General features: G+C 38.3%; 1 protein-coding gene across 6 annotated transcripts in view; it reads left to right on the forward strand.

Annotated features, from left to right (window-relative positions):
* Positions 1-23,393, forward strand: part of kcnma1a (potassium large conductance calcium-activated channel, subfamily M, alpha member 1a) — a 136,708-nt gene that overhangs the window by 75,843 nt on the left and 37,472 nt on the right. For 4 of the 6 annotated variants that reach the window (XM_062430897.1, XM_062430900.1, XM_062430901.1 and 1 more), the window contains exons 4-17: positions 2,295-2,388; positions 2,948-3,059; positions 9,729-9,804; positions 10,405-10,480; positions 11,300-11,470; positions 13,085-13,176; positions 18,824-18,934; positions 19,067-19,172; positions 19,629-19,711; positions 19,813-19,882; positions 20,507-20,662; positions 21,165-21,274; positions 21,428-21,496; positions 22,918-22,929. In XM_062430897.1, coding sequence (XP_062286881.1) covers positions 2,295-2,388; positions 2,948-3,059; positions 9,729-9,804; positions 10,405-10,480; positions 11,300-11,470; positions 13,085-13,176; positions 18,824-18,934; positions 19,067-19,172; positions 19,629-19,711; positions 19,813-19,882; positions 20,507-20,662; positions 21,165-21,274; positions 21,428-21,496; positions 22,918-22,929 — 1,338 coding nt within the window. The remainder of the gene's footprint in view (positions 1-2,294; positions 2,389-2,947; positions 3,060-9,728; positions 9,805-10,404; positions 10,481-11,299; positions 11,471-13,084; positions 13,177-18,823; positions 18,935-19,066; positions 19,173-19,628; positions 19,712-19,812; positions 19,883-20,506; positions 20,663-21,164; positions 21,275-21,427; positions 21,497-22,917; positions 22,930-23,393) is intronic. The other 2 variants (XM_062430898.1, XM_062430902.1) reach the window with 1 other exon arrangement.

Below are 23,393 nucleotides of genomic sequence, written 5' to 3' on the forward strand. Positions count from 1 at the left end.
TGGGTCACATGACTGCAGATGACCAGTTATTCAGAATTAGGCCAGAGCTGGTCCTAAGGGGAAACGCTGCAGTGACCACTCCAAATGGTATCTTCCATATGCACCATGTGTGGTGTGTGTGTGTGTGTGTGTGTGTGTGTGTGTGTGTGTGTGTGTGTGTCTATGCTCATATGTGCTTGTAAGTGTATTTGCCTGTCTGTGAAGGTTAGTTAAGGATTTGGTTTCAGATCTGTTTTGGGAGGAAGAGGGGCAAGTGAGCTTTAATCTGTAGATGGATGTGAGGTCTGCCTCAACCTGTGGGCTTTATTGAGAAAAAATGGCATTTAATCACCCCAGGAACATTGTGTATGCTTAGGCTGCATCTATGATTCATGGTCACAGGTTAGGTGTTGCACGTTTTCTTAGTTTGATGCCTATAGAACCACGTGGAGATGCTGATGGTGAGTAAATAATTGAGTATTTAGGCCAGATCAATGTTAACTTCTTTGAGGGGTCAGATGCAAATTAACCTTTGTCAGAAGTCTGATGGCACTTCATGAGAAAATGCCTTTCAACCAAATGAAATCTGTTTTTAAAAAACAATTGACCCATAAGCCAGATTCATTCTAATTATCTTGGACATAGGCCAGGGTTTTACATCATCTTAAAGATCACATCAGTCCTCGGAATATGCTCCAGACAGACCACACTCTCATGAATTAGAAGTTGGATCATCCTCTTGGAGAAATGTGTCTTCTCTGGCATGTCTGTACTCAGTCATCTATTTTAGTGGATTATCATGGGATAAAATGTTTGATGTAAACTGGAAGATGATTAAGCCTCACTCCTCAACCTCTGGAGGTTCTCATTATACCATCAACTCTATCATGGGTCTCACACTGTGCCCCCATGGGCTCCATACATACAACTGTACACTTTAATATTTAATTTGAACGTATGGGACTTGTAATTGTGTACTCTTGTAACAGCCTTTTGTGTCTTCCCTTGCCAGTCTATACATTCCCAAAGGTTATCTATAGCCAAGGAAGCCTTCATGCATATTCATGATTTTCTCACAGAGGGATTTCCTCATTCCTCTGGAGCAACATGGAGTACTATAGGCCCATGACCATATGAAGAATGGGGTGGGCATGCTGCCTATTATTGCTTTGCTGAGAGCACCCACTTTCTAATGGTTAATCATCACATGGTAAACATTAAGATGGATGATATGACAGACCAGGGTGATCACGACTCATTTATCATCAGCCTTTTTTAAGGAACACTTGGCTAGCTATTTCACTCTCTTAAATGTGGAGAGTTGTGCAGTTTCTTTCTCTGTGTGGAGCTTCTGTCATATGAGGGAATATCTGTGTGGAATTTTTGTGTTTGACAGATGTTGAATAATTAATGTGTGCTAAATGTGTCGTCATATCAAAACAACTGTTCTTAACTCCTGATTTCATTGAATTTTTTAATGTGATGAACTACTGTAGGTCTTTTATCTTGCTCTGTGACCCCTTAGGGCTCAAAACAATTGCAGGATATCAGTAAAAATTCAATGGCAAACCACTAAATTGGTTTTAGTAATAGTATTCATAATTCCATATTTTGACTAAATGGATTAAAATTGACATATGTATATTTACTGAATAGATATCAAATATATATGTATTTTTGCAAAGATTGGTCAGTTTAAATGGCAAGGATTGGTCAGTACCAATTCACTTCAACCTCAAGCTAGCTGTTGTTTCCATACTGTTGATTTTTCTTCTTGACAGAAGAGAAAAAGGACCAAAGATAATCACTCATCTTTTGGTTGGATTGTTTTGTGATGATATGGTCATATTGTTTTACCAAATTCTGTTGTCTCAATTAATGACTATGAATTATAAACCAACAAAATAAGATACTGAAGTTGTTTTTTGTGTGTTCTTCTGATGGAATACATAACAGTTAAATAAAGTTCATCTCATTAAGGATACATTTGATTGTGATTTATGTGATATGTGAAATTCTTATGCATTCTTTTTCAATGATATTATTTCAACACACCAGTGTACAAAGCTCATACACTATCTGCAAACAAACAAACAAACAAACAAACAAACAAACAAACAAACAAACAAACAAAAAGCCAAGGAAATAACATTCATATTGTTGAAATGTGGCAATGCCCCCAGTTTTGGCAACTGTTGTGTTTATGATTGTAAAGAGGAGGGAGACCCCTACTCTACAGTATCAGTGCATGTGTTTAACCTGTGAGTAATGCATTTTTCTCTCTCTTTGTCTTTCTCTTTGTCTCTGTTCTCTAGCCCTATAGAATCCTGCCAGAACTTCTACAAAGATTTCACGTTACAGATCGATATGGCCTTCAACGTCTTCTTCCTTCTTTATTTTGGTCTGCGGGTAAGATGGCACACGTACTTGCATGATCACATGCACATAAGCATTCACTGACATACGACACATGTATATACAATACTGTATCAATATGCACACAGCTTCATAATTTGAATTAAGTATTTTAAAGTTTTGGTAAATCAATATCAATCAAAAAATTATAATTTTAGACACAACACTTTTACAGGACAATCAACAGTGCTTACACAAGCAGACAACCACCTAAGTCACCCTTGAAAATTCACATAGCATGCCTTTAGTTTAAACGACACTGTTTGAATAATGTTGCTAGCATGGCTGTCATGCCAGTGCAGCATTCCAGTGGTGCAAATGCAAGCCTGACATCCTGAATGAATGAATAAATAAACTCATAAGCTGCTTACACCACCAACCCCTTCGCATGACTCAGCAAGTGGGGTGAAGCTTTTGTCATTCTATACAGTATGTCAGCAATGCCAGGGGAAGACACAGCCTGCCGTTTAAATGGTGGGCAGTGATGATATGGTGGTGTTTTGAATAAGTTAAAACTTGACTTTTTTAATGCCATCCCTCTTTCTTTTGATAGTTTATAGCAGCCAATGATAAGCTGTGGTTCTGGCTGGAGGTCAACTCAGTGGTCGACTTCTTCACTGTTCCTCCTGTGTTTGTCTCTGTCTACCTAAACAGAAGCTGGCTTGGTAAGTTTGCATGTATCTCTCAGCTGTCTCTTTCTCTCTGTTTCATAAATCCATTCTTTCTTTCTTTTTCTTTTTTCTTATTACTGTATAGCCTTGTCTCGCCTTGCTTTCTTTTGCAATTTTTTTGCATCTTTTTTTCCTCAACCCCACCATCCAACCACTATTCTTTTTCCATTTCTCTTTTTGCCCTCAATCTTCACGTGTCACCCCTCCTTTTTATCACTCCCTAGCTCTCCCTCAGCCTCTCAGTCCTCCCTCTGTCTCCCCATTACTGGGAGTGTGTCTCGGAGGCCCTCTTGCTCGGGGCTGCAGTCAACTTTTTCTCATCATTGAAAGTGACAGGGCTGGGCTCCTCTGATGTTTCAGGGAACACAGACACAGCAGAGTGGATGGGCTAATGGGAGGGAGAGTGACTCAGAATCAGGCTGTGGTCTTGTTTGTGTGTGTTTGTGCTTCAGATTTATTGGTTGTTGCCGTGTCGAGGCATTGCACCTGGAATACCTCACAGCAGACCATAACTGCCATCAAATAGGCTCATTTACACTCACCCAAAAAATGCACGCATCACAAACACATGTCTTATTATCCTCATACTCACATATATACAAACACACATAGACACATGCCCTTGCATGAGCAGACTGGAAAACACCCTAACCTGCATTACATAACAACCTACTTTTCTCAGTGCATTGAGTATTGTGGCCTAAATTACACTGCAGTATGGTGTTTCTTTATAGCTGCATTCTTTTTTGGGTGCACTGCAACCCCATTTTTAAAACCACATATAATACTGGACATTGTTGCCATACTTCATTTCAGAATCATAGCTAAATGCTAGTCCAACATTGTTTCTAAATTCTCCTATCAGTAGTAGGGCTTTTTGTCTGTAGGAAATTCACTGAAAATAATAAAATAATGAAGACTGAATTCCATTTAGTTTTCATTTTCAGCATCCTGGTATTTATATACACTAGCTCACTGTCACACTGTCATGACTTCATCTAACACTTGAATAGAACAGAGTAATTGTTAATATTATTAATGACACCTGTACATTTCTTGCTATGACAAGTCAAAATGTCTGCTGTGAAATTCAATTTCTGAAATTGAATTACTGAGATGAGGTCAAATCTGATGGGGTGAAACACTGGTTCAACTCCTCTCATACTTATCATAGTTGTTTGAGCACACATTTTACTTGTGTAATGAAGGATTATAAGCAACATATTGCTTGTGCTGGGATTTAAAATTTACCCCAAAATAAAGTTGTTTAGATATTCTTGCCAGGCTGTTGACTTGTTCAAAACCTGTCTAGTCGTCTGATTGTTCATATCTTGCCCTGTTTGACTTACAGCATATAGTTGTAGCAATTTTTCCAAGTTTCCAGATCTTGGCAATTATTTTGGTGTGTTTATCTGAAGTTTAAACACAAGGTGTTGCAAACTATAATAATTTGTTTATTCCATGATATAAACTAGTGACATACTCTCAGAATTTCAGGGATGTTGAAAGCCCTGCCTTCTATCTGTCAGTGTGTGATCTTTTTTTTTCTTTCTTTCTTACAAGCCCACTGGAATCACAAAATCTGTGAAGTAATATGAAACTGTGAATGTCTGATCTCCGAGGTGATGAAGGTTTCTCAAGGAGCTCACTGTGGCTCATGAATATCACAAGGAACAAGCTGTGCTATTAATTAGATATGGCCAAGTCAAGTAATCTGGGTTCTGGTATTCATGATGTAAGGTGTCCTCATCTCATCCTAAGAAAACCTTGATGAGGATGATGAAATACTGTGAAATGGTGGTCTGGCTTCTGCTTGACATTATGCAGTGAATAATTACCTGTGATCATTAAACACCCTGAATATGGGGTAGAAATATAAAGCAGAGACTCCTTTTTATATACAGTACAGCTGCAGCTGCAGCTTTGTGTATACTGTTGACAGCAGCTGAGAAATGTCAATTTATTGTTTGTGCAGATACTCTAGATTCCAGTACTATTAATTTACTTTTTAAAATCACTGACTATTTTTACAAGCACAGTATATCAGGTGGCATCCCCTTCAAACATTAAAGAGCATGTTTATTTTTGCAGTGTCGGTCATATATAACCACAGCACGGTACAGTAACAGAACTCCCACTGGAATGACTTAAGTGTGTGTTTACTGGTGGTGTGGTTGTCCACATGTTAAAGGCTGCATAAAATGTTGCAAAGCCTCAGTTATAAAATTAACAGTGTGTTGATCTGCAAGAGGATATAGCATACCCTAACAGGCTGGTGTTAGCTCCCAGAATACTAATGGGGACACTGTAAGTGTTTGTTCATGCTTGGATGAGTTGGGACAAGACTCATGATTAGTAACTTATATCCTGTATTATTGTGGAAATTAGAACATACAATACCCTGCTGTGACAGGTAAATAAACACAATTAATCAATAAAAGAATCTAGGGAAATGATCATAATTAACATTTCTCCATTATTCCTCATCTGGTTTCATATGGCAACCTTCACTGATATAAAAATGACATTGCTACTTCCATAAAGATCATTGCTCTCCCCTATATATCTTCATTTACTTCCCATAGGAAGCTTTTCAGGACCATAATGATTTTGCTAATAATCGATAGACTGATCCATAATTGGTGCTACTTTCATTTAGTTAAGTGTATATGCTGTCCCTTAACAGTCTTTGTTAGAGAAAACCAGGTTAGTTGTTACAATATGCGTTGTGCTCTGCATTCCCAATAGACTAGTTCAGCTTTTCTTTTTGTTCACTTCTGGGGAATATACACCACAGCCAGTGTAATACATCATAATTACAGTACCTTACTGTATCTTACTCTTTCAGCTGTGGTCCTGCATGAGAAGGCTGTTGGAGAACCAGTGGAGGTGTGCTTTGTTAAAAAAAAAAGAAAAAAAGACCATTAATAGGGGTTCTGCCCTGACCTGTGTGGTAGTGTAGCCACCCACTCTGTACCCGAGGAGGTATATGCTGCATGCATTTAAAGTTATGTTCTCTCTGCCTCTGCAAATTGGACATTGTACTAAGAGGAGGAGAACGATGTGCGGTTAATGTAAGAGGGCATGCAGAGTTCTTCCTAGGAAAAGGGAATTAATCTTGCACTGGCCATTGCTAGAGAGACCTAGTGGTGAAGTATTAGCATATGGCTGTTTGAAATATGCTTGTAGCAACTGTGGCTACTGAGCCCCAGCTCTTTACAGCTTTCACACCTCGCCAGCTAACTCCATACTTTAAGTCTCAATCTATAAAAACCACAGGGAACTGCACTGGGTTTGGATGATTTTGGAATACAAAGCTTATTGAAAGATCATTTATCCCAAGTTTACTGATGTCAATATTATATGGTATCAACGTAAATGTTGGGGATTTGAAGTTGTACTGGCTCTGAAAATGTACAGTATTGTGTCAGTCATGGCTTTTATTCTAACCTGCTACTGCCTCCTAGTGGTACTCTAGCAGACTGTTTGTTGATCTCTTGTATTCTGCTGCTGAAAGAGGCTTACAGTACCTGACATTGGAATCAGTTCATCTGCCTTATATGGCCCTTCAGTCGCTGGCAGGAAGCCTCCATGTACATTAATGGGAGGGAAACTCATTTGTGGGAAGTTTAAGCCTCTTTGCTGTTATCCAGGCTTCTCGTTACACTGCATGTTTGCAATGTTTTATACACAATGAGTTGTATTCTAATTAAAACCTAGTAAAAAGTGAATATGAGTTGCTGCTTTTAAAATTATACATTAATATGTGTGTTCTGTCTACACAGAATGAATGTCCTGTACCAACAAGTGCTACATGCGCTAACAGAATGTGTGTGTCTGTTTGGTGCAGGGTAGCATCATATAATCTAATCCTGGCTGGGTTGACTGTCAGTATTATCCCAGATGAACCATCCCAGACTGCTGATTGATAAAAGGTCCCAGTAGGCTGCTGTGCCAGAACATGTGACAGAGAGGCTGTGCTCTGGCTTCCAAAGCCTCAATGAAATAAGAGTGGGCACAGATCATAAAAACCTTTTGAATGAGCATCTGGCCAGCTGACACGTGTGTGCAACGGTTGTTTGTGCAAGAGGCTTTGGCATGTGTTGGAAAGAGATTTTCTCATACAGAAGTGTTTGTTCAGGGACCAGAAATTCATTGAGAGTTTTTCAACACATTCACATACCAAACACACAAACACCACTGTACTAATGATGACGTTGTAAAATGCTGTACAGTATCACTCATTTCAGTGTTGGAGGCCATCACTGTTTTGGTCCAGTGTAATATTAATACCCCAGTAATGGATACAAAATTAGCAATTCTGTTTACTATACTATGATGCAGACAAGTTCTATTCATATTTTTCAATAATTTCTGTGTGTGTATCCAACACAACATTTCACACATACACCTCTAGTAATTAAATGTATTCCAAGACAGAAATAAGAATTAAATAGAAAAAACAAATTGTAGATTACATGCCCCCTTCCAAAGTTACATTGCCAAAGATGGTCTGCTTTTTTTAAACCTTTTGCATAAAAAACATAAACAGTCCTGCCAAGCACAAACACTACTGTATTCATATTGTCTTAAACTCTATACATTTGTTTAAAAAGGAATAATACCTGAATAACATTCCTCAGGTGATTCCCCAAGAGAGTTATACAACGTGACTTCAAACATTTGAAATACACATTTGCTTTAATGTAGTATGATAATGGAAGATAGTATAAGAGTTTAAGAGGCCTACTTATTCACCTCCGCACATCTGGCCAATGACTTTGTGAATTGGAAATGATGGTTGCATTGTCTGTTTTGGAAAGTTACAGAAATGATCAGACAACCTCCTCCAATTCCGGTGTCGGAAACGTGTTGGGACAACCTGACAAGCATGCAATTTAAGATACAAATAATACTAGTAACATTATAATAACAAGGTATTAGTGCTCTAAAATAGTAAGAAGTACCTTTTAAGATGATTTTTGAATTAAGTTTCAATCCCTGTTCTAACAAACGTTCTTACATGTCAGACAAATCAGATTTACTGCACTTTGATTGAGCTGAAAGTAATAAGAACTGACCCCAGTCCTGAACTGTACAATAGCCGTTACCAGCAGCTTATTGTTGTAGAGATATTTTGAAATTTCCCATGTGGAAACAGGACGCTACTTCTGAAGTGATGATTATTGCTTTTGTTGGACATTATTTTCATTTTATTCCCATCTCTTCTTATCCCTGGCAGGGTGCAGTTTTTTTTAATAAAATATATTCAACACAGCTGTGTGTTGATGTGGACAAAGCTTAATAAGTGTTAATAGTGAAGCACTGAAAGGGGCATGAGAAAGTGAAATCTGTTTGGGTTGTGGGGATTAAAGGCACTGTAGAAAATGAAAAAAAAACCCCCACCTATATTAGAGCTGACATTTTGCTCACGGAGACACAATCCTTCGCAAATCTGACACGATTAGACAAACAATACAAGTCTAGCGGTCTGTTTTAACTTGACTGTCTGCAGCAGTGACCATCGATTTTTTGCAATATTTGTTTGTATTTGAGGTGGGGTTTTTTTTACAAGGAACTTTTGGTGGTGCAGCAGCGGGGAAAGAGAGAGCCTTGCTTCCCGTGTTGCTTTTATCAGGAATTATCTCTTGTTATTTTACAGAGGGGCTTTTGGAATATTAGTCCTTGATTTTTTTGGATCACATATTTTTAATTCCTATCTTGATCAGAAGAATTCCTTGGATGTTTTTTCTAAAGTCTAAAACAATGATTCCTTCTAAACTGCTCATGTACCGCCATACACACAGTGACACTAATTTGGACACCCTCCAAGAAAGATGGAGGCGAAAGAAGTCCTGTGGTGATCTTTTTCAGAATGGGTACAGGGTGAGACAGGGCCATCATGCACATGAGGACAAGGGAACGCAGGCAGGACCTTACCATTCAGTCTGGTCCTGTTTATGCATCCTCTCCAACTGGGGTAAGAGTGCTAGTGCTCAGAAGTTGCTTATGATGATGACCTAATTAATCCAGATCTTGATTGTTGTTTTACAGTTAGAGTTGGTTGAGATTGTTTTTTTTTTTTTAGTGTGTGGTGATGAGTTTATGGCCACGTTTGCAGCTAGTACTGATTGCAGACATTGTCTCAATAGGAATTCACATCACATTTTGTCACACACGCACTCAACCACAGACATGAGTACACGCACACATTTCATGGGATCAGTTGTGTTATGTAAAAAGACAATGAGGCAGGTGTCACATTGTTCTGTAATCCCTCAGCGAGCTGCTCTTGGATTCAGACTGAGGCTCATGTAAAGTAGGCCATATAACATTTATGAATTCATAAATAAATCCAAGACATCATTTAGAATAAAGTGTTTTCTTTCAAGCTCTTGTGTCTCACAGACTCAATTGTGAACTTGATAGTGCTATGCTTTGTTATGTTTAAATGCTGTAGAAAAATATGTAGACCATTTTGTCTGATCTCATCATAAACATTTAGTTGTATTTCTTCTCAGCTGCCACTATAATCCTCCTTAAGAAAACACCTAACTTATGTACTCAATATGCATATGAATCAGTTGTTTTTGTTGTTCAGTTGTTCTGCACTTATTTTAATGTGCCTCTCTCTGTCTGTCTTTCTCTGTTTTTTTCTCAAAGGTTTAAGATTCCTGAGAGCCCTAAGATTGATACAGTTCTCGGAAATCTTACAGTTTTTGAATATCTTGAAAACAAGGTTAGTATAAAGCCCTCTTCAAACACATCCACCTACAATAGTACATTCACTGTTGCAGACACCCCAGTATGTCTAACCATGAGGCCAGTTTGAACTTTCCACAAATTGCTGACACAATTAGTTTTTTCATATATCATGTGGAATTACCACAGTATGTGGTATCAATTGCTTAGATTTCACCATGCCCTCAGCATATTTTACAAGTTATCTTAGTTGAATTTTTAAATTTATGTTTATGGTGTGATATAAATGTAATTATCACACCTTATATAGTATTACACTAATATACAGTACCTTTCATTAAATCTTACTTTGTGATGCAGACTTGGCAGTTAAATTTAATTATTCAGACCCAGTCTGTATGTTTTGGCCTTTCATTTTCCTTTTCATCATTTTTATTGTACAGTTTTTCAATACTCTGTTTAATGATATGCCCATGATCGAATTTAATCCCCATTTCAACTTTTCTAAATGTAAGTTATTGTGAGTCAGGTCAGAGTGATCCCTGTTGTTACTTTCACTAACTCATAACTCTCTTTTTATTCCTGTCACTACGGTTTGAATGTCTTTGAGGTTTGTTTTGGTTCTTCTTCTACTCAGCAATTCCATCAAGCTGGTGAACCTGTGTTCCATCTTCATAAGCACTTGGCTTACAGCTGCTGGATTTATACATTTGGTAAGTGGACAGATGGGAGGCCCAGTGGGGTCCAGTGATTAATGAGCCAGTTGGGAGGTAACTAACGCCTCCATGTAACCCCTCTTCCCATCTGATCCAAAACCCCAGCATTTTTCATAAATTTGAAGTCGTCATACCTCACTGTGTAGAACTGGAATCAGTATTTACAATTGTTAGCATTATTTTATCAGTCCAACCATGACTGGATGAATTTAGCTGACAGAAAATACAGAGTTTTATCATGACACTGAAGAGGAGACTGTATGTAATGTTGATTGTTCATGTCCAATCAATGATACTCTAGGCAAAGACATTATCATCGCTGATACACAGGTACAGTGTATCCCTACTCCCAAGTATGTAGTGGTAGAGGCAGGATAAATTATTAACAACAAGCACCAAGATACTGTACATGTAAATAAACTTTCAGTGAAACTTTTTCGAATCAATATTTGAAAGATCCCATATAACTTAACTTGTCTCTTGTCAGACACTTTTGGTGTATGCCTACCCATACTTTGTATCACTATCTACTGCCATGCTATCTACTTGAGTCAAAATGCTCCATAATAATAATAAAACTCTTATGACTGTGTGTAATGTGTTTTTTCTTCTTCAGTAAATTTCAAATGTATTTGAAATGATTTCAAAGTACATTTATTGTTTATCTGTTTATTACACTCTTTTACCACCAGATGGCAGCCTAAGCTCAATATATAAAGAATAGGACTCAAGCAAAGATACTGTTTACAAATTGGTGCTTATGGTCATGTCAGGGTCATGTCTCAATATTCCCACCTTCTTCCTTTTTCCTTTAAGGTGGAAAACTCAGGGGATCCTTGGGAAAACTTCCAAAACTCCCAATCTCTATCCTATTGGGAATGTGTCTACTTGCTGATGGTGACAATGTCCACAGTGGGCTACGGGGATGTCTATGCAAAAACCACCTTGGGACGCCTGTTCATGGTCTTCTTCATCCTTGGTGGTTTGGTAAAATCAGGCTTTTTCTTGCTCCCTTATGCCTCTTATTCCTTCCTAAATCCTGCCTGTCCCCATCAATAGAATGCATAAAAGTCTCGACAGTTATATAATTTTTTTTAGATCAATGCAAACTAATTTTAAATATGTTTATGTATATTCTATGATATTTTAGTATGGTGCTGTTAAAATGTTAGAACTATGTGGCCTGTATTAGTAAATGTTGTATCTTTGTCACAGTGTAGTTGTATCCTCCTGTTTAGCCTACTGTATCTTGTCTACTGTAGTTACTATGTGCTCCTTCGTCCCTCCCCTCATGTGTCATCTCTGTATTTGTTTGAATAGAGTATAAGCTATTGTCTGATAATGTTGTCACTGTTCTTTTAGAAGCAGTTGCGGTTTCAGGACACCCCTCCTCCCGTGTCTTTTCCCACAATTCCAACAAACACAGGGGCAGGGAGATGAGGCTTAGGTCAGCCTGACTGTTACCATAGCAACAGCAGCCTCCCACTCCCCCCTCCCTCTCACCTTCCTCTGATTTAGCGTCCTGTTGGGCTCCCACTAGCACAGTAACTTACACACACACAAGCCTGGGTGCACACACCTGTGAGTGCGCATACGCACACATACATACCCAGACACACACACACTGTAGACCCATCCTCATTTACAGAAAATTGAGGATCTAGGCAGATCACAGTTACTGTATTCTGTATTTGGACAGCTACCAGTACGCACTGATGACTTGCAGCTGTGTGGATGTGTACCGTGTTGTGACCATGGTGATAGGATGTGTGTTTTTCTCAGTGCTGAGAGCTCTGGAAGTCTTAGAGCTAGCACCATAAGCTGCTTTCTATCAGCAGCAGTGGCTGAATAATGACTCCAGGCTGGAGACATTTTAAAGCCAGGGATCATATCTAACTCAGGTCATTTCACATTATTTCTGGGAATGTATAAGTCAACTTTCCAAGCATGATTTAAGTATGTATTCACAAGGGCATGGGAACCTCTTGGTTTCTTATTGTAGATGTAAGCCTATATGAGTAGTGTCAGTGAGTACCCTAATGTTGGTTAACACAACCCTGTGTTAGCGTAACAGGCTGCAAAACTTTGCAAAATGCATCCAGCTCATTTTCCAGCCCAACAAATGAGTCTTAATGTGTTTTGCAGCTATGGACCATCAGGTGGGCCTATTCAAATCAACCTGCCAGATCATCTGTGTTTGTTGGACAAAACATGGCACATAGGTTTTTATTCTCCCTCAGATTTTAACGCAGTTCTGTCATCCAAAAAGGGTTTGGGTGCTATCACAGACTTAATACAGACTGTGACAAAATTATTGCCCACTAACAAAACCTGTTCCTAAACCTTTACCTTTAAAAACTGGGGCTATTTTTTCAACAGCAAACAAGATTTTTTTTGGTATAAGATCTCTCTCATTTTTGTGAAGTTTAGCAAGTCTGTATGGACGATGAGAGAGAATTTCTTAAACCTTATTTAGATAGCAAAGGTAATATTTTTCTCCCCTCAGAAATCTGGATTGATGCACCGGTTTCCCCATCAGCCACTCTGCAGCGTAGTAGTCTCTTTTTTAGTCTCTTCTTCTGTCTTCTATCTTCTCCTTAGGCCATGTTTGCCAGCTACGTCCCTGAAATCATAGAGTTAATAGGAAACCGCAAGAAATATGGTGGTTCCTATAGTGCGGTTAATGGGAGAAAGTAAGTATTCCAGATGGTTCTGCTGTTTTTCTGTGTGCGGTAGAACCCTCTCTGCATGCCCTTTTCTTTTTTCTGTTCCATGCATGTAGGCCATGTTTGCTCGCTACGTGCCAGAAATTGCTGCTCTCATCCTTAATCGGAAGAAATACGGAGGGAGTTATAACTCAACACGAGGCAGAAAGTAAGTTGAAATCCAGACAAGGTGTGGTTGTGTGACTCAAGTGCACCCCCTTCCCTGAAGGTTTATAGTTACTGGGGGTTAGTTAACTTTATTTTTTAGAACAGTAAAGTTACATTATAACGTCAAGTCACACTGCGTGACTGGAGACCTTGGCCATCAGGACACACATGTCCATGCCCCTTTACTCTTTCTTTCACTCGTTCTCTCTCTCTGTCCTTGTCTTCTTTCTCTGTCTACCTTTCTCTATATCTGCCTCTTTCTGTCCTTCACTCAGAGCTTCCTGAATTCATTTGTGTGCTGTTCATTTTCTTTGTCCTCCTTGAAACATCCTGTGTTGAGCTTTAATTTAATTTGGAAAATAGAGCTTTCATGACTACTACACTTTAGACTTGCAGTTTATTAACCTGTGGTGCTTCTATGCAATGTATCTGTGTAATATGTGTTGTCCCATTTTCTTCTATTCAGATCAAGTCCCTTATTAATACTGTCTTGCCTATAGGGATGAATTAGGATCATCATCCATCAAAGTGAAAGAAAATAGTCATGAAACCCCTACTATCCGCTTCTTAAGGATTTTTTGCACAAGAAAATAGAAAGATTAAAAAATCTGCAAGTGCATTATTATTGGTGGTCTTTTTAAGTATCATCAATCTCAATGACCATTGCAGGATATTGTTTCTTTTCTTGTTTAATTTTGCTTGAGTTTGTTGCATGTTTAATGGAATTACTTTAAAAAAAATAAACTGCACCATTGCTGGCATGTTTCCTATGACCTGCAGATTTATGGCTTTTTCATTGATTGGGAACTCTATGAAAAAGCTATCTTCCTGTTGTCTGTCATCGCTAGCCCATCGCATCATTTATGCTTGACATGACTCTGGCCCTGATCTTCAGTCAGCTCCCACACCCTGAATGCTGGTTGCCTCGCTCTCATTGGAGGCTCTCAATTGCTTTTGGCTTGCTTTACCTGCTTGGTTCTCTCAGTGCTTGCGTGGTTCTTGTGTTTGTGTGGTGATGGAGTTAGTCTCCAGAGGCTCCTATTCTTTATGTGTGATTGGCCTCTCACAGCAGAGGTTCCAGTGCAGTGTGACACTGTGGTCATTTTACTGTTTGGTACTGTACAAGATTACCACAATGCTTATTGTGCAGTAATGTTCTCCTTTCCTTGTGGCTCAAACCTTACTGATATTCAGCACACAGAAGGGTAGTGTTTTTTTCCCGTCTTCTCTTTCCCTCTCATTTTCTTCTGTGGCACTCAGTGCCTACTACTATACTGTCTTGTCTTTTTCACTCTGTTTCTCTTTTCCAAACTTACTCCCATTGTTTTCAGTCACTTTGTTAAGCGTGTGGAATCTAGGGAGTCAGAGGTAGAAAGAAGCATTAGAAAAAAGCCTTTGTTCAATAATGTTTGCCTGTCATTGAGATAAGATTGATGAAATGTTATGTTTGGCCAGTGACCTCAGTGTAGACTTGCAGATGGGTGTTGAGAGAAGCCCTTGTCAAAACTGAGGATAGTTTCTCCCACACACTTTATTTTCTCCTTCCACACCACCTTCCAACCCTCCATCTGGTTAGACATACAGTTCAAACATATGGAAACAATCACTTGATAGCCACAAATACAAAGACTTAGAGTGGCACCAGGCTCTTTGCATAATCATATAGATATGTATGCATTTGGTGTTTACATGTACAAGACCTGACACATGCACAAAACCGGCTTGTTATGTGGGTTTAGGATCGCCATCGGGGTTCAGTGCGTTATCATTTAGCAGCCGTCAGAAAAAAAGAAGTCTATCATTGAAATGAGATTCAGAGATTACAAGTATCCGACTGATTACAGACCTCACAAACAATGAGGTCATGACACATTGTGAACTAACCCTTATTACATCTCTCTGCCTGGACGCTGTCATTTGAAACAGACCTTGAAGGTTATTTGGAAGTGAGAGGAGCTCACATTGGGTCTTGACTGGATTTCTGTTCCATGCTAGTGTTGCTTATATTAGTCTGTGCAGTGTAGCATACACCCATGAGCCCAGTGACCGCACTCAGCCTGTGTATGCTGATATAATAATGACAAGCGTTGCATTCTGTTGGCGCCCACTGTACTTGGGGCCCTGTGGTTTCCATTACGGCACTATGGTTTCCATTAGCCCCAACTTCAGCAGAGGGGTTGGCACAAAAATTGGCTACAAACCTGGCTGAACTCTGTCATACACCTTTGAACGGTTTTATGTGTGTGTGTGAGGGCTAGCAACTTGAGGCAGACCCAAAGACTTTTACACGTTCAGGCATTTAACACATGCACATACTTACATAATGATAAGGCATATACATCTGACTGAGTTTCCAAAGTCTGCATACTATTGCACTGTTAAGAAAAAGTGCAGTATCTACACATCATTTTGTTAAGCTTGCAATGACTGCACATGGACTTGTTGATTGTTTGCATTTATTGCAGGAGATTCAGTTTCACTTGTTGAGGATATAATTCTCTGAAAGGTAATATAAGAATAAAATGGGACTGAAGTTGTACAAATCGTAAAGTTTTGATGGTGACTCTTGCAGTAAGTTTCATCACTGATCTAAGGATTAGAGCAGTATCAAGTGAGTGACCTCTGTTGCTGATGTTTGAGCTCTTTGTTTTTCCGTTTTGTACTGTAGTGCATCCCCAGTGACATCCTGGGATGTTCCCCGACTGCATGTTTTTTGTGCACGCTCTATACCCCTGTTGCATTTAATGTGATTGTGTGCCACACTTTATTTAATTGTCTTGATAGATGTGTATTGTTTCCTTGTACAAATATGTGCCCTTGGAGTGCTCTACTTTTTTTTTTTTTTAATTAAATTTTTGTTTTAGTTATTCCTATAGTTTGAGCGTAACTGTATAATCAAGTTAACCAGAGGGGGATGTATTTTCTTCATGAGGCAATTATAAATGGTTGAATTATCTACCATATCCTGTCCCTATATCCTATTTTACTAGCCAATGATCTCAGTATTGAATTTAATGCTGCTTGTGGCACTCTGAGAGAGGAAAAATTTAGTAGAGGCAGCCCAACCTTAATGATGTCTATTAATTGAAGCATAATATCTCAACGGTAGATCCAATTCAAACACTGAAACTCAAGGGGTGGAAACAGTTTGAGGAAGAAAGTTTTGCTTCGCATAAATCACCTATTGAGATTGAAAGACTGCACTTCATGTGTGCCTGTGTGAATGTGCGCGTGTGTTTATATGTGTACATGCATAACACCTTCAGATTTGGGCTTTAGTGTGTGTGAGATTCTTAACCTAATGTTGAACCCACACAAACCAAATATAACGGCAAATAAATCTATATATTCTCTCAACCCTTTGAGAAGGCCATCTGGATACTGGGAATAGGAAAACATGACTGATGTTTTTTGTCTCTAGAAATGAGAAACATATTGTGCCAAATACTGCTGGCTGCCCACTGACATCTCAGCTCATCAGCTTGTAAGACCACACGGCCATTTGCTCAACTCTGGCCAACCATGCCATCACGGCTGCTGATTAGATTCCTTTAAAGGACAGAGGCGACATCTGTGAAGACCATTATGTCCTGTAACATCTAGGAACTGCCATTCCCTCCATATGTCTGTCACATCACTTTGCCAAGTCCACTTCAGTTCAGCCCTACCCAGTCCATCTAGTTCAGGATAGCAGAACACTTAGTGATCTGGACTATGGCTCTCTTCTAACATCAATAAAGATTTCTACTTCCTTCATACCTGCCAAATTGAGTCAGATTTCAGTAATGTTCTTTACAATTTTAGATGTCAACTGTTAAAGGTTAATGTTTTAGCCAGAGCTTCCTTTTTGTGTATAAGAGCATCATAATGGATTGAAGGAAACCTGTCATAACAAATCGAGAATGATGATAAGAACTTGAACATTGAACAAATATGACCACAGTGTTATTTTTAATTTTAGGAAAACGTAACCATATACCCATACAAAGCTGTCCAGTACCCAGGCACTTAAAACTAAAGTGGTTCAATTGTCTCCTGGCACATCCTGCTAAGTAGAGGATAAGACCATTGTCATTACACAGATTGCCTTACAGGTCTCCATAGGGTAATTAGGGTGTCTGCTGAGTGTCCACACTAATCCATGTCAATATAGGGCTGGATTCTATTGAGCATGTTTGGATTTCTCATTTAGGGGTTTGGCAGAAGGACTTGGTGACATTTACATTTAACTACAGAAGAGTGGCTCAACTTACCACCGTGCAAATGAAGCATATAAAGTGTCTTAAATCCACTAGATTAGTTTGATTAAATAGCATATCATGGTTGAATACTGATACTCATAGTGCCATTAGTATTACTTTGCAAGTGTCTTTAATAAAACAACTTCTATTATTACTTTTTTATTAAACGGACTCACAATAGTCCTTTAATAACATTAAAGCAGGAGGTTGAAATAAAACCTTTACATAGATTGTAAATTAATCAAGCAAAAATTGTATTTTCATTAACAATTTCAAGTCAAGTTATATTTTTATGTGTACAGACCCAAATCACAAATCACAAATCAATTTGCTTCAAGGAAAAACCTTTTAACCAACATTTCTTTCAACAATATTTGATATATAATGTTGGAATTGATTATGATGATTTCTCTCAGTTTTGGGACAGCTGCATTTAATATTTACAGAAGCACCACATTTGTTGCAAAAGTCAATACTTTAATCAGAGATCAAAATAACTCTTACCTCGGAGTTCCTGCTGTGCAACTACAGCTGACCTTTAAACTTTGATCACTCTGGCCTACAGTGCGGTCAGAGGGCAAACAGGGACAAAACCTCAACTCAGAAATCATTCCAATCTAACCTCCCAGTTCTTCACTGCTGTAATCATCTCTGTGCACCGTCTGACAGATCTCTCTGCTGTAATGCACTACTGAATCTTGCCAGGGAGCTGTCAATTACTCTGAGGTCCTGTTTAGAATTTGTGTCAACCCCGGGCCTCCAAATCACTTTGAAAGTTTTCAGTAATGTTCTGTATAAAAGCATGAGCATATTGATGTCCATGTCTTTGTCAACATCCATTCAGCTCACAAAGGGGTGGTTTGGCCAAAGGGATAGTTTTTATATTAAGAACGGATGACACTCCAACCACTGCGGGCTGTGTGATTATATCTTAGATTTTCTAAAGTGGTTCAGAGTTGAGTGTTTGATTGCACTTGTCGTGCAGAATTTAACCACTTTCATTATATGGGGGAAAATATTCACTTTTATGGCAAAAAAAAGATATAATTCAGTTACGTGTTTGCTTTGAAAAGACATTTCTTGACATGTATATAGTTTTTTTTTTTCATTCTAAATTTGAGTTAGATGTTGGTGTGCTTTGGTTTCACTGATTATCATTGGGAAATATGCCAGTGTCTGTAGTGATTTCTGTTGCCCACTCAAGATGATTTCTTCCCCCCTTCCAGGCATATTGTGGTCTGTGGTCATATTACCCTCGAAAGTGTCTCCAACTTCCTCAAAGACTTCCTACACAAGGACAGGGATGATGTCAATGTAGAAATTGTTTTTCTCCATAAGTAAGTTAACTTCACCATGTGTAGGTTAGCACTGAACACAATGCTTGAAACAATGCCCAGTCGTCCTGTGTATACAAGGTAGCTGTATATGTATTAACCCTTCTCCCCCTCTTCCCCTTCTGTGTGTGCTAGTATTTCCCCTAATCTTGAGCTGGAAGCCTTGTTCAAACGGCATTTTACCCAAGTAGAGTTCTACCAGGGATCTGTTCTCAACCCTCACGATCTGGCCAGAGTGAAGGTACAGTTGGTGACAGGACTCTTGGAGAGATAAAATTATAGGCAACAGATGTTAGATTTAAGTGTTGATTAAAACTGACAGATTAAGAGCAAAATTCATATTAACTCAGTGAATTTTAGGTGATTTACAGGTTTTTAGAATATAATAAAACAAAAAAATAGTAAAAACAGTAAAGGATGACAAAATATGAATATCCATTTCAGTTATTTTTTTAAATTCTTAAACAAAACAGACAGAGTCAGAACATGAACAATAATGATAAAAAGCTTTGGAATTTGATGAGTAGTATGACAAATTGTATTGGTACTGGCCAGAGTTAAACCCACTGATTTGTTGAAAGATTTTATGTGAGATAATGTAAGACAGACTTAATTTGTTTGAAGCACTCTGTGCTTATTAATAAATACTGACATGTATTTTAATGTTAACATATTTCTTTGATTCCGTCACACATAGATCGAGTCAGCAGATGCCTGCTTAATCCTTGCCAATAAATACTGTGCAGATCCTGATGCTGAAGACGCCTCCAACATCATGAGGTACCACATCCTCTGGACTTTGAGATCAGTGGAAACTGTCTAGATAAGGCATTACCTTTTTGTTGTTCAATGTGTCTGTTGCCTGCTTTTCCTTCTTGTAGAGTCATCTCAATCAAAAACTACCATCCCAAGATCAGAATAATCACGCAGATGTTGCAATATCACAATAAGGTAAGATGTTTTAGTTTGGACAAAAGTAACAGTATACACTGAACACTGTGACAAAAAAGTAGTTCATGTCATAGAAACTAATTTTTTGTTCCACTGTGGAATTTTTGAGTGCACTATATAGTGGATACATTCATACACTCAGCACTTGAACACTTAAATAAAATGGCAAACGGTAAATGTAGCACACTATATAGTAAGGAGGGAATGATTTCAGATGCAGCTTAAATTAATGGTCAAGGTCAGTTTAGAGTTAAACCAACACATAAGCCACCATAAATTGGTGAATTGTCATCTTGATGCTTGATGTTTTTGTATGTATTAAACAAATAAGATATACTGTAAAGTGTTGATTAAAGAGCTTAAGAGGTGCTGGTAGAACAGAGCCAGGCTAGCTGTTTCCCCATTTCTAGACTTTCCGCCAAGCTAAGCTAATGGCCTGCTGGCTCTATTCATATTTACTGTACACATATGAGCCTGGAATCAGTGTTTTCATCTATAACAATTCTCAGCCAGAAAGTAAATAATGTATTTCCCAAAATGTCTAACTACTTCTTTAAGAAATATAAATCTTCTGTGTAATTTTCTGTGTCATGTAACCTTGTCTCTCTGCATCGCGTGATGAAGGCCCATCTGCTGAACATTCCGAGTTGGAATTGGAAGGAGGGTGACGATGCTATCTGCCTGGCGGAGCTAAAGGCGGGCTTCATTGCCCAGAGCTGTCTGGCTCAGGGCCTGTCAACCATGCTGGCCAACCTCTTCTCCATGAGGTCCTTCATTGAGGTAACACAGAGGATAAGATTAACTTGCCTTGTCTCAGTCACTCATTTTGTAGAGACATTGCATTTTGGTAAATGAAATGATTTATTGTGAGATTGGAGGTGAGGTTACCATAAGTGGATACAGTATGTTCTCTGCTGACAGATGGAGTAGATCTATCAAACGCAGTAGGTTTCCCGGGAAATCTTGATATCTTTGTCCAGAGAACAACTTCCATCAGAGTGTTTTCAGACATTCTGGCACATCATATTTTACTGTGACATTTCATATGGAATCTGTTCAGTGTTTCTGTGGCTCAAAATTTAAGAAGTGCTTGCCTCTATCAAAGAACTGTTCTCATGTCATTAAGATGATGGATCAGCATATAATGACCAGGCTGATGTTGTGCGGAAAGACATCTGCAGACCACATTGGGCCGCTATTGGAGGGAAAAACAGTGTTGGTTTTTTCTTCCTTTAAAAAAAAAACTTTGCATGTGACATTTCCGTTCTTATTTTTTTGTCAGATTGAGGAGGACACATGGCAGAAGTATTACCTTGAAGGAGTGGCTAATGAGATGTACACAGAGTATTTGTCCAGTGCCTTTGTGGGCCTCTCCTTTCCCACTGTCTGCGAGTAAGTACCACTCATTCCCCGCTCGGCAAGCCTACTGTCAGTGGTAGGCAGCTTGTAATTCTGGTTTAAAGGGGGAAAAAATGAATTGAATTTCAAAGTTGTTTGAAAACATCAGTCATCCACTCTCCTCTAATGAGTGCACATGTTTTACAGGCTGTGTTACGTGAAGCTGAAGCTGTTGCTTATTGCCATCGAATACAAGTCTGAGCAGAGAGAGAGCAGGTTTGTATGTCGGATCTTTCCTCCAGTAACATCAGGTACAACTTGGATAACTAGTATGTCACTTGCTTCAAATGGATCTTCTAATAAAATATCTTGTATTTTCTCCCTAAAAACTATTTACAGCTTTTACCACAGCTGATATTACATCACATTTGGATATTTTAACGACAACATATCAATATGAGTTTAAAAGCTTGAGTTCAATTTGTTTCTAAAATAATAGATGCACAATACCTTATGCAATGACAGTGACATCACTATACACACCTAAAGAGCAATCAGAGAAACCTATGCCAAAGCTGTACAGTATTCTTGCTTATTATTTCAATAATAGAAAATGTTAAGAAATGTTTATTCTTGAAAAATATACAGATCTGCACCAAAACTAATCACTCATTCCTTTAATTAAATTCTGTTAACAGCTTTTTTGAGATATCCTCCTATCTGGTAAACAAATATGTGACTGAGAATACTGTATGTCCTTGGTGGAGGTAGCTACAATATGCATAATCAAACTTTTCAGGTATACAGCAATAAATGTAAATAGTCTGGTTTTGATTTAAATTTGGTTTCGGACAGGTGACTTAACTGTCACAACATAACATTTACAACCCTCTTCTGTTTCATTTCAATCACAGTGTACTGTGGATTCAGAGATACTTTTGCACCTAAATGACCAATTAGCTGCAAATTTGAATTCCATGTCATGTGTTTCTTTAACTTGATTCTACTGTCTCTTGTTCAGTCTGTATGATAACCACTAACTCTACATCAGTGTCAGTCTTATCACCAATAACAACATGAAGTGCTATTTTTTTCAGTAATCTCAATTGCCAAATCCAACTCACCCTTCCCCATTCACCTGTGTCAAATGTGTTTGTGTACTGACAGGATTTCATGGTAAATGATGTTTACACAAATGGCCATTTTGACATCACAAGCTGAACTTTAACATAATAATCATTTAGTTAAATATATAGTTAAGTTGTGTTATCTTGTACTAGGATTTATCCCAGTTGGCTTATCTTTGTGGTTTTCATTCTTTCCAGGTAGTTTTGTTATAAATAATACTTTTCTGGGGGTAGTTTTATAGTGATTTTGATAATTGCATGTGGAAATGCTACACACTAATTTCTAGTATACTTCCACGTCTTCTAGAAAATATATACCCATACTTTTCTGTGCCATTTACAGTATGCACTTGCAAAAAGATAACTGTTATAATGAATTTTTTTTGTATAGTAGATATATAACAGTCCTTTTAGACCTCAACATTGGTCAAGAATGATTTAACTGATATTGCCATATTTTGTGTTAACTCATAAATAGGTATACAAACATTGGCAACAGTTGGTCATATTCTCCTTTTTTTTATGTTCATGATAACTGTTTGATTTGAGATTTTTTCTTGTTGTTTGCAGAAGCCGAAAGCGGTATGCCCTCTACCTTATCTTACTTCCAAAGTTCCACCCAATCTCCACCACTTTAAAGCTTCTGACTTTGGGAGTTTCCCCAAGGATATTTTGCCAAACACTATCTCACAGGCCTCTTTTTTCTATCTCTTTTTTTATGGTGTCCCTTGTGCTTAATGCACTAACTTCTTTGCAGGCAGAGAGAATAGATAAATTGGACATGTTTGTAGGAGTGCTGTTTCCTTGTCTTTACTGTTGTCGGTGTACCAAGGCCCAACACTCACCCTCTTCATATCTACCTCTTATTTGATCTTTTCAGTTTTGTCCTTTACCCGTCCTTTGCTTAGTTAATTTCTCTCACTTTCAGTTCTTTTTCAGTGTCGCTCAGTTGTTACCCAGCTGTATGTTGACTTGTCAAGCTAATTACTTCACTCTTGTTGTTTTTAAATCATTGCCAAATAATACTTCATGGTTCATTGATTCAG

Source organism: Scomber scombrus, chromosome 12, assembly GCF_963691925.1.
Source record: "Scomber scombrus chromosome 12, fScoSco1.1, whole genome shotgun sequence".
Classification (NCBI taxonomy): domain Eukaryota; kingdom Metazoa; phylum Chordata; class Actinopteri; order Scombriformes; family Scombridae; genus Scomber; species Scomber scombrus.